Raw genomic sequence first — 16874 nt, 5'->3', positions numbered from 1 at the left:
TTTTCCTTTTCCAAAGGTTTGCTCATATTAACTCACATTTGGCTCTTCATTTAGGCCATGTACTACTACGTGTAACTACCCCATACAGGAATACAACAGATCTATTCTTTAAGAAAAGTCTGGAAGTGAATCAGTTTAATGTCATTACAGTTTCAAGTTGAATGAAAAATCTCCTATGCTGAGATTTATTTGTCAAATCCATCCAGATCCTCAGGAGAAGTGTTATAAACAGAGCTCAAAAAGAACTAGGGTTGAGGGTTCAGTACAGGGATAACCTGGCAAGGGTTAGAGCCAAAACCTTGACTCCATTTGATATATCCTTGATGGAAGCATATTCTTCTGGCTTATGGCTATATCCTGCAAAATCAGATGCACAAGTATTGGTTATGTCTGCTATAGTTCCCAACTCTGCAAAAGTGCTAGCAATTTATGAATTCAGTGCGTATCCATATGAGTTGACATTCTAACTGCAGGTTTTTATGAGTTGAAGAGGACTAACTAGTAATGACTTATAAAGGATTGTCACTTTCACAGAAATAAAAGGAAAGGTATGGGGGGAGACTTGTACCTTTGTAACATGGAATAAATATCATTCCCATAGGAGATACTCTGCAAGGATGTGAAACAGAATAATTAGCTGCTAATATTGATGAAGAAAAAACTAATAGGTGGCTGCAGCATTTCACCAAACTATAAATGAAATTCAATTTTCTGAATTGAACGATCAAAATGCGGAACAATTTAGATTCTTCAACTTTCCCCCCTTTTGCCCAAGAGACTAATTCACAGTCCTGTCACCGAACATAGAATCTCCAGCAGTCAGCAACTAACTCATTTGCAGCCTTCTTGTCAAGTTTGGCTGTTGCTCATATATGATAACACTGCAAGACCTGATATTTCCTCTTTCTTTTTCTTAATCTCCATTGTTTTCAGATACATCATACATCGTCTCAAGAATCCCCTTTAATAAAATTAACACTGGAAGCGGATATCTCTTGGTACTTCTATGTCTGTAACTTCTTCTTAAAGTCTTTGTTGTTTCTTTATGTTAGCAACCTAGATGAAAAGGATTCTATCAGAACCTTATGCTCTATATGCTTACAAAGAATACAGTGCACTCATAGAGGTTTACTGACAGCTCCCTGCCTTCATTACCTGGCCATGAACAGTGAATCGTGGTAAGCTCTGCTTATCATCAACTTATGGGACAACTTCAGCTCTTGTGATGCAGCTTCCATGGCCTTAATTATTGATTCATCAGAAAGGGCTGGTGGATCCTGATTCACAATTTGAAATTCTGAGAGCTTGACACCCCGTTTATCAGCTATGGCCATGGCAGATTGATGGATTTTCTTAATCACGTTGTTTCTCCGACTTTCATCAATGTCCCGTGTATCTGCAACCCACAGAAGACATTTTAGTAAAATCCAGAATGCATAACAGTGACAAAATATAAAATCACTTTATTAGAAAAATTTATTCACCAATGACAGCAGACCTATTTCCAGGTGTGACTTGCTTGGGATGCTGTTGATTGCTCCCGGATGTAGTGCAAGAATGCCTTTACAAGAGAGTAAGCCTCGTAAGTAGGAAAAAAGAAAGAAGGACAAAGTGGTAAGAGGAAAAAATGGTGGCATGGATTCAAACAAAATGGAGTTTGTCATGTACCACCAAACCATCTTGGTTATGAGGAAAAAACTATCTTACCAACTGTACCAACAGTATCAATAGATCCAGATTCTAACACATGTTTCTCCACAGCTAGTGCTAACTCTGCAGCAGCCAGTCCTGCATCATTTCTGCTCAAAGAGAATTAGATGAAAAATGGATTGTCTAAATCTAGCATAAACAACAGACACAGAACAACAGCTTCACTAGTTTAATAGCCAAGGTTTCCAAAGAACATATAGGCGGATGACATATTGTTGAACTCTGCTATGCACCAATACATACGGAAACAGAGAGAACATCCCAACAAAAGAAAGAACATGATATTTAGAAATTTTAACTTATCCAGAGAAAAGTAAACCAAAATTTGATCTGAACAAAAAAGGCATTCCCATGTATGAGGCTCCCCACTTTGTAAGGGTTGGGGAAGAGTCGTATTTGTAAGCAGTCTTCCCCGCCACCACCCCTCCCTCCTGGGGTGAAGAGGCTATTATGAAAACTTGAACCTGTGACCTTTTTGGTCACAGAGGATGAAAGGAGCAACCTTACCTTTGAACACTACGACAAAAAAATCAATTTTTTGCCAGTGAATCTTTAACCATTAAAGAGAAAAGGAAAAAATAGTTTGTAAGCAGATCAATATGGGAGCCATATGCAACAACCTCAGGAAAAGAACAATAAGATTTTATTCTCAAACAAGCACCTTGCTTGCTCTGGGATCTAATCGCATGCAAAATTTTAAGAAGATATGGAAAATAAGCTGGTATAAAGCAGCTTGTGTCACTAGCAAAAGTCACCTATTTGGCATTAAGACAGCGCCTGCATGGCCTCCATTTCCTTCAAAATCCACTTTGATGCTTGCAGGAGCAGCAATTGCAGTCACAATACCAACAGAAATACCTGAATTGAAACAAATGAACCAGAAGAACAAGTAATACCTGGGAAAGTAAAGATTTATAAAACACATTAGTAAACAAGTAATACCATAGTCTTGAATGCCTACCTTCCTCCTCAAGAATAGGACCCTGCTCTATATGCAACTCCACAAAAGCAGAATACTTTCCTTTCTTTAGAAAGACACTGGATAAGTCTTCTGTACCTTTTGCATACCCAGCAAATTTTGCAGCATCAAGAAAGGATATATTTTCTTTATCAACTGTTTTCTTGAGAGCTCTCTCAAGTTCCTCACTCCCCGCCATTAGGCGGCTGCACAGTTCAGAAAAATATGAGAAACTTCAACTTAGATACTTGAATGCTCTCTATGTACTCTTCGCAAGTTATAAGCAGCAGATGGAATAAAGAGTAAGAATTAAACAGGAAATTAACAAAAAAGTATTAGTAATGTGCGTAATGGGTCATTATATTGCAATTATGAGATATTCTAACCTTCCCAAGCAGCTGATCCCAAAACGTGTAGGCTCCTCAGAAGTGAACATGATCACTTCCAATGACTTTCTAGGCTTGAAGCCAGACCTGTAAAAAGCCCAATTAGCATATATAAGAAGTAATCTATTGTGCAGAAACATTTAGGATAAGTGGATATAGTAGTTTTCTTTTTTTCACATGGCATGCTATTGGAAGCTTCTTTCCGTTGGATATGCCTTGAAAAAAAAAGGCTTGAGCCAGCTTACTCCTGGAACCAACCGTTCTGCAAGCAAAAATCCCTACAGTAGTACCAGCTCAAGGGATTAAGGCAATTCTTTTAGGTTACTCATTTTGGGGATATGGGGGTTTGTATTGGATTGCTTGTCCTCATTTTGGTCCACCTGTGGATTGACCAATCCCCTTAACGCATAAAGGAGGAATGTTGGGTGTTAGGTAGCCAACAGCTACTGTAAAAATCATCAAATCTTTTTTTACTCATGGAGATATAATAGAGAGATCAAATAATTGTTACAAATCAACCACATTAAGGCCCACTGGGTTTGGTTAATTAGTATTATCAATATTATAAGCAATTCCACCTATGTCAGCTTGATCAATAGAATAGAGCACGTTGAAACTCTATGAGGTTTGTTTTGTATACCCATATTTAGAACCATAAGGCTACTTGCATACCTTTTCAGCACATTAATAGCTTCTATTGCACCCAAAACGCCAACAACTCCATCATACTTTCCAGAATAAGGAATTGCATCAATATGAGAACCTGTTGAAACAGCAGCCAGTTCTGGTTCATAGCCATCCCTGCACAAACAAAAATGAGACAAAAGGGTTGAGCACTAATGAATGAGGAATCAGAGAACTGGATGAAATATGTAGAGTCTAAAGATATGACACAGTTGAAAAGCTTCAGAGTTGTTTGGGGCAGATTGATGAGGACAAAAATGCCACAAATACAGTGTGTGAAAAATATGATAGAAAAGCCGTTGACACAATTGTTTATCATAATGAACAGAGAATTTTGCAAAGTCCATGAACAAACTTTTTTTTATCAAGTATTGGACAAACAAGCATCTTTAATGTTCAGAATTGATGAATAGTAATATACAATCCGTATTTCATAAAGCTTAAATTTTGGGCAAACCTCATTGAGACCCATGACATGTAACTTGGTGTGTGCATTTAATAGCACAGACCACAGAGTACCTTTTATAACATTTCAAATTGTATAAGAACAACTTTATACAAGGTATGATATCAAACAAGAAACAAGTATTATGACATAAACTCACCACCGACCAAATATGTTACCAATCGCATCTTCTCTAACATAGAGACCTGCAAGTCCCATTAAGTTTTTGATATACCTGCAATAAAAAATGACAAAATAAATATAAAGAACATATCCCCCACAAGAAAAAATAAATGGCAAAATGTGACAGAATGGTATAAAAGATTATCACTGACTAGATTACATATAATATGGTTTCACCAACATTTTTTTTTTCTTCCTATAACCGAAGACTTTTTATTAATCAGGAAAATACACCAATAATGAGGGCACACACAACCCTCTGGTAAGAACTCCAACACATATATCTATAGGCATCTACAAGTTATCCAAAAGGTCAAAGAAAAAAAAAAAAAGAGGAAACTGTTCCAGTCATTCAAAAACACAATGAAGTGAGCAACATTCCCCCACACACAAATGAGTAGGAGAGGGACTTGAAACTAGAAGCAAAGAGGCCAAATCAAATTAACAAAATAAATAAGTCAAATATTATGATAAGCACAAAATGGCCTTGCTGTTATCATTAACACTCTTTCTTTTCAGTTCCATATTTCATGCTCACACTTCAGCCAAATTATGGGCAAACATGCCTCTTTTCACTGTAACCGGTCTTCATTCTTCTGAACACTGTTCTTGCTTCTTCTAAATTCTTCAAATTGTGACAAATGACTCCTCCACATCAATGAATCAAGGAGTGGGGTTTTGTAAGAGGACAGATTACCGTTGATCATTATAATGCTACACAAGGACACTATGACTCTGGTTGCATCAAAAGAACCCAATGGAAAATTTAGTGATTTTTCATAATTATTGCGTATAAATATGGAATTGGTGGGGTCACATCTTTCGCTTCATGAGCACAACACAACCAAAATTCTATCTTGTGCAGCATAAAACTCAGTCAGATCTTGCAAGTCCTAATCAACAACTTCATAAATCTTCATACATGTGAGTCCATTTTTTTGAAATGTGACATTTGACTGTGTGATACTTGGATCAAATTACTGTGTGCTAATGGCACCAAAAATTCTGTACAGAGGAATGGCAAACAACTCAGCTGAACTCAACCAAGCCTTTTTCCAACTGCTTACTGCCAGTTTACGAAATGAAAAAAAAACAAAAAGAAAAGAACATAAAAGCTAATGTAAAAATTGCTACACATACATTGGAAGATATGGGTGATGATGCATCTAAAGTCAAATATCTGACACGGTAAACCATTTGCCTGACTAAATCATGATTAATCAGCGGGAAAATACAAACTAGATGATGTCAAATTTGCAGCTGTAATTTACACTTCTAACATATCAGTTTATCAGTCCATAGAAATGGTATAACTATAACACCATGACAACGTTCTAGCATGAAAATGAATTGGGCCAAATCTTTTATAGACTTGGAATCTAACAAAAACAAATAGTAAAGTAACAAAAACAAATAGTAAAGTAAAGTTGGCTTTCCAGAAGGATAAATTGCACCCACATAAGCTTACAACATAAATTAGTTAAAATAGATCCATTCCAAACCTTTGAAACATTTTAAGATAATTTTATAGCTAGTGACTCAATTTCATTTAAACCTAAAGCACTTATCATTAGTCATTTAACCTTTTTTTTTTTTTTTTTTTACTTTTATGCAATCAACATATGGGCATGTTATGTAATCAGATTACAATACAAATCAGATGATTCCTTGAGCATACCTCCTAGCCAAGACATCCTTCTCACTGTACAGGATCCTGGTCACTGATGGGGAAGGTGTATCCGAGAATGTTGACAACTCATCAATCTACCAAGTCAAAATAAACTAAAAAAATCAATTTATTCCAATAAGAAGCATAATAACAACTAAACAACGACATGGTAGCAAATTCATTACTTAAGAACAGGACTGCAAGGTTACCATGCCAAGGGGTATCTGAATATCATCTGGATACTGAACTAGTCCATTGGGCCCCACCAATCATTTGAGGATAGTGGTTAGCTCTTCTATTTCATATATCACCACTGATATAGATAAAGTCACAAAATGAAGTTCCATTGAAATGCCCTCAGAATTTGAAGGGTTGAATTTCTTTTACTTGACACCTCTAACTAAAATTCCATCATCTTGAGGGAAGATGGTAGCTATCAGAGATTTTATTCTAATATCTCAAGTTTTATCATTCTATACTAACTGACGCAACTAAAGACATTTCTATGTACCTTGGTGAAGAAAAAATATGCACAATACCCTTTCTTCTCTGGATGAGAACAATGCTACCCCAGTTAAGAACAGGAAAATAAGAAGGATTAAAAAAATCCGAGCTTGCCCTTGGCTTCTGAACGTCCATGGTTCCAACAAAAATGGGACCAGATAACACCCTTCATAGGCGTCCATCGAGAAATGATTGGTTCAATTTAAATTTGTGCAGAAAAGACTTCGAAACCCAGCAGAGCCCATAAAAATCCCATATAAAACAAAAAGAATAAGTACGATCAATTTGCATGGGAAAATCAAAACAAGCCAAGTTTAATTTCACTAAACAAACAAGAAACCCAGTGAACAAATCATTGCCACAGTAAATCCAAGATAAAAAAAAACATATTCCCCCCAGGCTAATCTTTCTGGTAACACCCGATTCAGATAATACGAACAAGCAGAGACACACCGATGATTTAGGATTTATATAATTACCTGTTTCTGCAGACTCTGAGTGTCCACTGACAGTGAAGACAAAGAGTATGGGAAGTTGGGTTCACGAATCGGGTAGCCAGAAAAATCCTCCATGGTTTTGGTAGTTGGGTCCTCTCCATCTCCTTGAGCAATGGCTTCTGGGCAGCAATGGAGGAGGAAGAGGAGGAAAAGAGTGAGAAGAGAGACTCTCAGGACCATTTTTCCCGATCTGTGTATTATTTGGTCGGCCTTATTTGTTCGCTATATGTATCTCACGAGTGATATTTGTTTGCTCAATCATAGCCAACTTCACCTGTGACTGCGAGTAACGGAACTTTTTTTCTTTTTTCTTTTTTTCTGATTTACACATCATCACGAACGTGCGTTAGTGTTCGATCTTACGATATGATATTAACAAGAAAGATAAATCTAAAATCCAACAACTAAGTTTCATCCCAAACATATCCACTATCATGAGGGGGAATATCTTGTAACGCCTCATTTTTTCTCTTATCTAGACTCAAAATATACATAAATTATTTTTTTCTTTCTCGGTACATGACTTAAATTTCAAGTATCGAATTCCAAACAAAATCCCCAACAAATCATTCATAATGCGGAAGCGATAATCGAAACCCGATATGGTACATATCTAAATTCATCTTATATTATATCATAAAAAATTCGCACCATATATTACATTATATTCTCAAATATAAAATATATGGAGATTCCATAAACATTCTAACAAGTCTAATCATCAATAAAACATAAGCTAGAACGTATCCGAGTCAGTTCACTGAATCCATCGGCCACGCCATCACGTGCCGTCATATCTCAACCTACTCCTTGCTTAAGCTACAAGTCTAAATTGGAACGTTGAATGTTCCAGGGGCATAACCCATTAGAAGATGAAACTTCTAGTGAGGGTCCAAAAATATATATATATACGAATGCATGATGCAATAACATGAACAACATTTACCCTTAATATAACTTTCCAGGTCCACCAGCCCAGCACGAAATGCTAGGTAAATCCCGAACCTCTGCAAGATAAGGTTAACATTATTCCATCATTGCCCTAGGGGAATTACAGCTACACTTTAGGGGCGATATCTCATTCCCATGCACAAATATCAATATGACAATAATATCGTGCCATGCAATTATCACGATTTTTCATACAATATGACAAAATGAATATTGCATTCACAACAACATGCATATATAACAAACATGTCATGAATATAAGTTCTTGTGAGAAAACCACTCACGAAACCATAGTTAGGATATGAAAATTCACTTTTGCTCAAAGATCAAGACACCTCGAAAAACGCGCATTGCCACAATGTGCGTGTCCGACCTCGATTCTCGTGCCAACTCTCAAAAGTTGCACCAATCACATCATCTCGATCACCTCAATCATAAAATAATATTTAATCACTAAATATCCTCAATATTCCATTTATTTCATTTTTCCTTCATTTTTTCTTCTAAAAATCCCAACAAATACCATTGAGATTTTTTTCTCAAATCTAATTCCACAACAATTCATCATAGGCTATGAACTTCAAGGAAATAATGTTGGACTTACTCGGATGGTGCGTTTTCACACCAAACGAGGCTCTTTGGTGCGAAAACTGAGACATCGAGAATCTCAAACCCAAATATTTTTGCACAGGCCTCCATAAAACATTTTTCTGGATTTTTAGAAAAAAAAATTCGGATTTTTAGGCCAACCCACGCGTCCACACGCTCTTAGGGCGAGTGGTGGCGCGTAGAGACTCGCGCGTGATCGGCACGCGCCGATCGTCTTCTCCGGCGATCTTTTTCCGACGACGGTCCGATCGCTTCACCAGTTGAAAGCCCTCTTCAAGTCGATCCCTTTGGCATATCCCATGGCCTGGAAGAACAACCCGAAGACGCTCAACCGGATGCCCAAAACTTTGGTTTAGCCGTCCGCCTCCTTTTCTAGCGAGGCCTCAAACGGCCATCAAACCTCGACCAAAATGGCCCATTTTCTCCAGAAAGATTCCTCTCCTCATCGGCAACAAAAGCTCCTTAATTTAGAGCTCCAATTTGTTCGATAACACGGTTGATTTGAAGCTTTATTTTCTGTAAATTTTCAGCTACATGAATGCCTATTTATAGGCAAAATCGAGCTTCCAAAAGCCCTTACTCGGCCAACCCATTGCCTTAGGAGGATTTACCTACCCTAGATCGACCTTAAAAGCATCAACACGTGATCGAAAAAGTGTACTTCATCGAGCAACCGCTTTCGGTTGCTTTTTCTTGCTTTTCCGTCCACCATGATGGCTGCTGTCGGGCAAGCTCTTTACAAAAGATGCTCCCCCGACCAAGCCTCATGCAACCCTGTGGCTAAAATCGGCCATGGCCGATTGGCCATGTGCTGGTTATTGGCCAAACTTTAAAAAATTGTATTTTGGCCCCTCTAAGTTTTGGGTTTCTCATTTTGTCTCATTTCCACTTAACCCCTCAACATTTCATAATTTCCTTTAAGGCCCTCTTGTCCTAAAACATTCATTTGACCCTTGAAGATTTCGAAAAATCCTCGTTTCAGCTTCCTTATAGCTATTTTAAAAAATTACACTTAAGCCTGAATCTTCGTTTTGGCCCTAAACCTCTTCATTTCTTCCTGAACCATTGAAGGGTTGTTCCTTATGAAAAACCAAAGCCCCCTCAAGCTTCCGTTGACTTCCCTGAAATCGTCTATAACAATTTGGTATTGCACCCTAATTGACAGTTGTATTTTAGCTATACCGAAGATTGTTCCCGATCCGATTTCTTTTTGCACCATAAATCTTATCTTGGGGTGCTCGTTAATGTCACATCATTTTCCTTTAGCATCTCGGCTCCAGGGCATTCCCGGCAGTCGATTCAGTCATTCATACGGTAATAAATTACCATCATACCCTTCATTTATTCTTAAATTCTATTTTTGTCCTCAAGATAATTTACCCTTGAGTTCTTTAAAATTTCTCAAGTATTACATACCTTATTCGTATCGCGAATCGCCCATTGACAGCTAACGGAACTTTGATTCCATGGAAAACAGATGATGCACCAAGTTGGGTTTTTTTTTTCTTCAAATGCATAATAAGCTTATATCTCAGCCAATGATATGATGACACATCATTAAGGATGTTTATGTAAATTTGTTTAATATAAAATTGAAGTAGATTGAATGCATTCTTCAAATCATAAAATAATAAAAAGCTTTTAAATGTATAAAACTATTTCAAACTTTTTAACTTATAAAATTATTAATTTTTACCATATTTCACATTTCAGGCCACAATTAAGAATTTTATCCGTTGTTTAATCATTAATTTGGCAAGTATAGTATAGTAGTTTATCACTCTCAAATTTTACTAATATGCCAATATTATATGATTTAAGTTAATTTTGAGTTGAGATTAATTTTTTTTTTATTTTTTTATTTAAATTGCATAGTTTAGAATTTGCAGTTGGAGAATGATAATTCATTGAACGTATATCGAATCTATTCTATTATTGTCTCATATTTTTGAAAGAGTGGTCGAGATTAAGCTACTTGGCAATACCTACAAAAAAAAACAAAGAACTATTCATTTTTTGGTTGGATCTTTCATATTCAATCCTTACGAAAAAATAATAATTATTCAACGCACTAAAATCTAGCAGATGGAGTTCATATTCATGAAAAGTAAAGTTTGAACCATTTTACTCTATTAAAACTACATTTCTTACTAATAATAAGAAATAGGTAAGCGTTTTTAACCTCTATAAATAAAATTTTCTTTCAGCTCTATTTTGCAAAGAGTACTTAGATATAATAAAATGTCTTGCCCAAATGTATTAATTGGCACTAAAAATGTTAGTAAAAGTGAATGAGAAAAAAATAATAAGAAACGAAAAGGAAACAGATACTTCTCAACCAAAAAGCAAAGTTTTCACTTATGGTATACTTAGTGTAAGTGAGCTCTAAGATCACATCTTTGGAATAAAGTCCGGTTAGAAAAGGAAATCTAAATTAGAGATAAGCTGCCGAATCTGCTGCAATTTGAAGCAATTCTGCATCCTGCATAGTAATCCACTTTGGTTTTTGTTTTGTAATAAAAATTGTCCATGCATCAATGACATCTAAATTATAAACTACAAAAAAAGATAGATAATATTGAAAGAGCCCACATAACTCCTTCCAAATTTCTTAAATTGTTGTTATCATCTCTAACATTTGAAAACAAAATAGAGTAAGTAAATATAAATGAATGAATAAAACATCCAACCAGTTGAATCAGTCAGTTGGTCAGTTCCTGGTTCAACTGGTTGGGGTTTTTGTTGCCAATCAGACCGGCCCATCAACCGGTTCTCAGTTTCTTCGGTTGTAGTTGGCTGGTCTGGTTTGGCTCTCTCAACAACGATGGCACAAATTGATGGGGAGTTTGTAGATCATTCTCATTCGTTACTGGCTAGGGAATTATGGGTATTAATGTGCGATCATCTTTACTTTCTGGGTGTTCTTCCTGAGGACTGCGTAGTTATTAATTTTTTGTGTTTTCTTGTGATCTTCGGAGTGTGCAATGATATAAACTTTGATCTCTCTTCTCCCTTTGTGCTGCAGAAAACACATAATGGCGTTGGGGAAAACCAGAATGATGTGGAGAAAAACCAGAATGGTGAGAAGGAATGATGGTTCAGCCCCTGAGGACGCTGCCGAGGAGGAAAACAGATCGGTTCCCCGCCAGCCAAAGACTTGGACGTCATAGTTGAGAGTGGAATAGCTGGGTATGGAAGAACGGTTAAAAGAGTTGCTGCTAAGGTTACCTTACCTACATGGCCATGGCTCTGATAGTATCATGACCATTGGATCTGCCAAGCGTTTGTTCGTATGAACAAGCAGTTTTTGGCTCTTCGCCGTTGTGTTAAATGTACCCACACCATATAGATCAGTGCATAAGCAAAGCACCGCAGCAGATCTGAGGCACTGCTTATCTTCGTGGGTTTGATTAAGATATGAGATATACAAGAAGAATCTCCATTAAAATGAAATTCAATAGACTGAAGAACAGAGAAGAACGTAGAGAAGATCTTTTGACCTGAAAAATACAGAAAAGAAGAATAGCATAAATGAAAGGAGGTCACCGTATTTGTACAAGTGTAAAACTAATATCTAACAAACAAGCAAAAAAACTGCCTGAATAATCTCAACCATTGATCACATTTAATCTCAGCATTTGATTGCAACTAGACCACCCCACTCACTTCAGCTAACAGACTAGTCAGATTATATTGAAAAAATGGAACTAAACTATACCATGCCTAAACAAATAAGGTTAGTGAAAGAAGATGGTGTCTTTTGGCCCCTGATATACAGATTTTACAACGCACAAATCATCCTAAAGAATATTAGAAAGTGACTCGAGGCTTGCACGGGATTGTTTGTCCACCAAGACAAAGTGCATGAAATCTGAAATCACTGCATCATTGGGCTTTAAGTTTCTACTGCGCATCTCTACCAGAAGCTGCAATGCTTTGTTGATTTCTTTTTCTCTAAGGAAACCCTGAATGACGATATTGAATGAGATCGAGTCTGGCGAGCAACCCTTATCCTCCATTTGCAGAAGCAATTCATTGGCTTCTGATAACATCCCTTCCTTGCAGAGGCCATTGATCATTATATTATATGTTACTACATCAGGCACTAAACCTTTGTTTGACAATTCAATGAACTGTTTCCTTGCTTCCTCTAGTTTACCAGCCCTACACATTCCATCGATGAGTATGCTGGAGATCACAATATCAGATTCAAGCTCGGTACACTTTATAGACTCAAACAGATCTATTGCTTCCTCGATGTGTCCATTTCTGCAGAGCCCAGCCAACAGAACCGAATATGCACGTAAATCAGGAGATAGGCCACAAACTTCCATCTCCTTGAATAGTTCCCGTGCAGTCCCAACTCTCCCTATCTGGCATAGTGCTCCTACTAGTATGCTGTAAGTCACAGTTGTGGGCTTCAAGCTGTTACAACGGATTTCCTGAAAAAGCCCTAGGGCATCATCAATCATCTGATGTTTGCAATAACCATTAATCAACATATTGTAGGTAGTAACATTGGGCTCTCCACCCTTATCAGCTATGGATTTGAAAACCTTTGCTGCCTCATTCAACTGGCCCGACATACATAGTCCATGGATGAGTGAATTGTAAGTATAATTGTTGGGCTTCTTGCCAAGCCTAATCATCAGTTCGAGTAACTTGTGAGCTTTCCCAACCTCCCCCTTTTTGCACAGACAATCTATCATCACTGTAAATGTTATAACATCAGGAGAAATACCTTGTCCAACCATATGACAGAAAATTCTTGTAGCTTCTTTCCAGAAGTCAAACTTGCAAAAACCGTGAATTAAAGAGTTATAAGTGGCTGCATCTGCTGAAATTCCTCGACCCACCATCTCATTGAAAAAGTTCACAGCTTCCATCAGCCTGCCTTGCATACACAACCCATTAATCAAAGAGTTATATGCAACAACATCAGGGGAAATGTTTACCCCTTTCATTTCAGAAAACAGTTCTAGTGCATCAGTAACTAAGCCATCCTTGCATAGGGAATCAATGATCATGCTATAAGTTAGCACATTTGACTTGACATTCATCTTTAACATCTTTCTATGCAACTCAACAGCAAGACCTGTCTCGCGAATTTTACAGAGCCCATTAATAAGAATTCCATAGGTGAACACTTCGGCTTGAACACCGTTGTCAGACATTTTATCAAGCAACTGGACTGCACTCACCACCTCACCCACCCCACACATCCCCTTAACCAAAGCAAGCACTGTTACCGAGTCCCCCTCAAAACCCCTCTTCAAAATCTCCCCAAACACACCGAACCCACAATTCACATTATTCAAATGACAAGAACAATTTATCAAAGTGTTCAACGTACACAAATCAGGTCCAATTCCTACGAAATTCATCTTTCTGCGCATCAAAAACACGTCCTGATATCGCCTAAGTTCCATTACGGACTTAAATATGTGATTGAATGTATCAACAGAGGGTGTTGGTTGCATCCGAATCAACTCACGAAAGAACCTTTTAGCATCATCATGATGGACTCTACCCTCTTTACATTGCTCTCGGATGTAAAATTCGAACCAATTCGAATTACGAAACGCCTTCTTCCTTGGACCGATGGTCCCAGTTTCGGATTTGGACATAGAAATCCAACATGGGTTTGGAAATTGAGAGGATAAAAGCTCCTGCGGTTTTGCATGTCTGAATCCCATATCTGAAAGTGGAACCAAAAAGTGAAGTTCTTGTGCTTCTACCAGCAAAAGCGAAGTGCTTTTGAAGTTTAACGCTCAGTTTTGTCCCAAAGGCATCATCTTTCCTTTCAATCCATATTCCAATGGAATCAGACATTTTAATTTTAAAATTGAATTGTTTATTAATACATGTTTTTGAATTTAACATTAGTATTTTTATTTTCATGGAACTAATCTGTTCCTGAAATATAGAAAATATTTTAGATAAAAAAAATAATTATATTTATTAAATAATTCACTTAAAAAAATTACATAATTTCTTATTTATTAAAAATTAGATAAGCAAATATCTTCTCCTTAAAATAAATTTATCTGTAATTCTACACATATATATATATATATAAAAGAAACTCATATGTCCACTCATCTCATAAAATAGTTTTGAATGAATTTAGAAATAGTGATATTTTAGTAAAAAAAATCTTTATTTTGATACTTATTTTATCTATTTTAACAAATATATGAAAAAAAAAATGTAATTCTTAATGCATTCTAAAAAATTAACAAATATTTCTTAATTTTATTTTAATCATTTCATATTTTTATCAAAAAATGTTTTAACCTTATTCTAATACAACTTCATCTCAATAAATTTAAAAACCCACTAATTCATATAAACTTCAAGAGTCACGTCAGATCATCAATCCAACGGACTCCCAAGTGAGAGAATGGCGATTCCACCAGTCGACCGTGTCGCCATTCACGACCCTCACCAAGCACCTGCCCCTGCACCACCGCGCATCCACCCCATACCGCCCGCCGTAACCAAACTGCACGCCTTTCACCGCCATCAACGTCTCGCAGTACTCGCCCGTGGACGCGTTTATCGGCAGATCGAAAGTCGCCACCTGCCCCGAGCGCATGACTGCACTCACCGTGGCGGTAAGCGGCCTCGGCCATCCGCAGTACACATTAACGTCTTGAGTTGCATTGCTGGAATCGCTTCTGTTGGATTGTATATCGATGACCACTCGGAAGGCTGCGCTTGAATTACACAGGGCGAGCAGGACGAGGCTCGCCGCCGCGACCACCGCCGATGATGTTGGCATGGTTGTTGGTGGATGTTGGCATGGCTGTGCCATTGGTTATATGGGACTTGTATGGGACGATAACGCATGCGTGACTGAGTTAATTGTTATTTATGAGTTAATTGAAGCATTTGGTACGTTTAGAAGGGAACTGCTAACCACACCACATTCAAGTGTGTTACCTCAATTTACGAGTATTGTTTGCCTGCAGACTCATTGGTGAATATGATCAACTTATAAATAAATTGATAAAAAAAAAAAAGACACTATAATATCCCCAACATCTCTTCAAGTTCTTGGCACTCTTATGTAGGTAGAATGGGACTTACTTAGTTGAACTTAACCATAATGATAAAGTTAACCTTGATGAAAAGTGGTTGACTAAAGTTTGTAAAGAGATAATTGAAGTGTAAATTCATTTGTTCCCTTGCTTATTATTATAATTTCTACGACTATATATTCTTTTGTCTTTTAAGTATCTAAGAAGAGAGCATTTTTATGATATTTCTTCATTTTTTTTTTCTAATTGCAAATCAATTGCTCGATTGATATTTTGTGTTGTTGTCTATATATAACAATAAATTTATTTATAAGAGAGAGCATCTTGATTCGAGTATATTGATCACTTGATTTGAAATTAATTAGACCCTTAGTCTGAAGGCACGTAGTCTCTCAATTACTCTGGTATCTCGATTATGTAAGTTTTTGACCTTTTTTCTTGAGTCCATCCTCAAAGATAACAACATGCAAGACTAAATTTATTATTAATGATTTTATACATCATCAATTCAATTGTTGATGATACATGGCCAATGGCATAAAAATAAATTTAATAGATTTTAATAAAAGATTGCTAACTATTTATTTATGAATTTTTTGTACTATATATAAATGTTGAAATCATTTTTACTAATTTTATTTGAATAAATTTCGCAATAGACTCATGAAATGTTTGAAAAAAAGGCATAGCCTATCTCTGTGATTTTTTTTTATTTTAAATACACATACCTATATTGAATAATTTTTATTTATTATACATTACTATCTCTCATTTTTCTCCCTCCCTTTCCTTTCTCTCTTTTTTGCCTCAATGCTGGAAAGTCCTTTTTCTCTTTACCTCACCACCAAAAAAACCCCAAATAGTGTTCATCTCTACCTCGTTTTATCATTATTCTATTTCTTTATCCATCTCGCCATTTACTTTAGAAAGTCATAACTAAACTTGAATCTATGATTTATGGTAATAAAGATTTCCCTCACTCACTAACTTTGTTTATAAGAGTCATTTTCATTAATTAAGAGAAAACAAGATAAATAAAGAGAGAGGGAAAAAGAGGCAAATTGACAATGACAATGGTATTTCTATTTTATATCAACAAAAAGAATATATTCCTCTTTAAATTAAAAATCTTTAGTTATTATATTTTTTAAATAAAATAATATATAAAGGGTATATAAAAATGAAAAAAGACTTCATACACCAAGTCAAGTATTTACTTAAATAATTAAATAGGT

General features: G+C 36.4%; 2 protein-coding genes across 3 annotated transcripts; both read right to left on the bottom strand.

The window, feature by feature from the left end:
• Nucleotides 1–87: 87 nt before the first annotated feature.
• Nucleotides 88–7275, bottom strand: LOC127799152 (ureidoglycolate hydrolase). 2 transcript variants are annotated; one of them, XM_052332905.1, is made up of 12 exons: nucleotides 7019–7274; nucleotides 6045–6130; nucleotides 4344–4418; nucleotides 3727–3855; nucleotides 3055–3141; nucleotides 2672–2874; nucleotides 2466–2568; nucleotides 1708–1799; nucleotides 1499–1561; nucleotides 1156–1396; nucleotides 569–609; nucleotides 88–357 (listed from the first exon to the last, which is right to left on the bottom strand). In XM_052332905.1, the coding sequence occupies exons 1-12, from the start codon at nucleotides 7214–7216 to the stop codon at nucleotides 260–262; spliced, it is 1416 nt and encodes a 471-aa protein (XP_052188865.1). In that variant the 5' UTR covers nucleotides 7217–7274; the 3' UTR covers nucleotides 88–259. The 2 variants fall into 2 exon arrangements, with proteins under 2 accessions (XP_052188865.1, XP_052188866.1); XM_052332906.1 differs by lacking the exons at nucleotides 88–357; nucleotides 569–609 and adding an exon at nucleotides 956–1056 and having other exon boundaries at nucleotides 7019–7275.
• Nucleotides 7276–12095: 4820 nt separating this feature from the next.
• On the bottom strand, nucleotides 12096–14378 carry LOC127799151 (pentatricopeptide repeat-containing protein At1g63330-like). Its single transcript, XM_052332904.1, has one exon. The coding sequence runs from the start codon at nucleotides 14290–14292 to the stop codon at nucleotides 12397–12399; it is 1896 nt and encodes a 631-aa protein (XP_052188864.1). The 5' UTR covers nucleotides 14293–14378; the 3' UTR covers nucleotides 12096–12396.
• Between the last annotated feature and the right edge of the window lie 2496 nt (nucleotides 14379–16874).

This window comes from Diospyros lotus, chromosome 4 (assembly GCF_014633365.1).
Source record: "Diospyros lotus cultivar Yz01 chromosome 4, ASM1463336v1, whole genome shotgun sequence".
NCBI classification, from domain to species: Eukaryota; Viridiplantae; Streptophyta; class Magnoliopsida; order Ericales; family Ebenaceae; genus Diospyros; species Diospyros lotus.
Note: the sequence above shows the minus strand (reverse complement) of the source record. Positions and strands in the feature narration are given on the sequence as shown.

Coding starts and splice junctions, on each gene's coding strand:
- LOC127799152 (XM_052332905.1), bottom strand. CDS start 7,216: ATGGTCCTGAGAGTCTCTCTTCTCACTCTTTTCCTCCTCTTCCTCCTC. Junction 3,142..3,726: donor GCTATTAATGTGCTGAAAAG/GTATGCAAGTAG, acceptor GGCTTTTTACAG/GTCTGGCTTCAAGCCTAGAA. Junction 358..568: donor ATTTATTCCATGTTACAAAG/GTACAAGTCTCC, acceptor CTGATTTTGCAG/GATATAGCCATAAGCCAGAA.
- LOC127799151 (XM_052332904.1), bottom strand. CDS start 14,292: ATGGGATTCAGACATGCAAAACCGCAGGAGCTTTTATCCTCTCAATTT.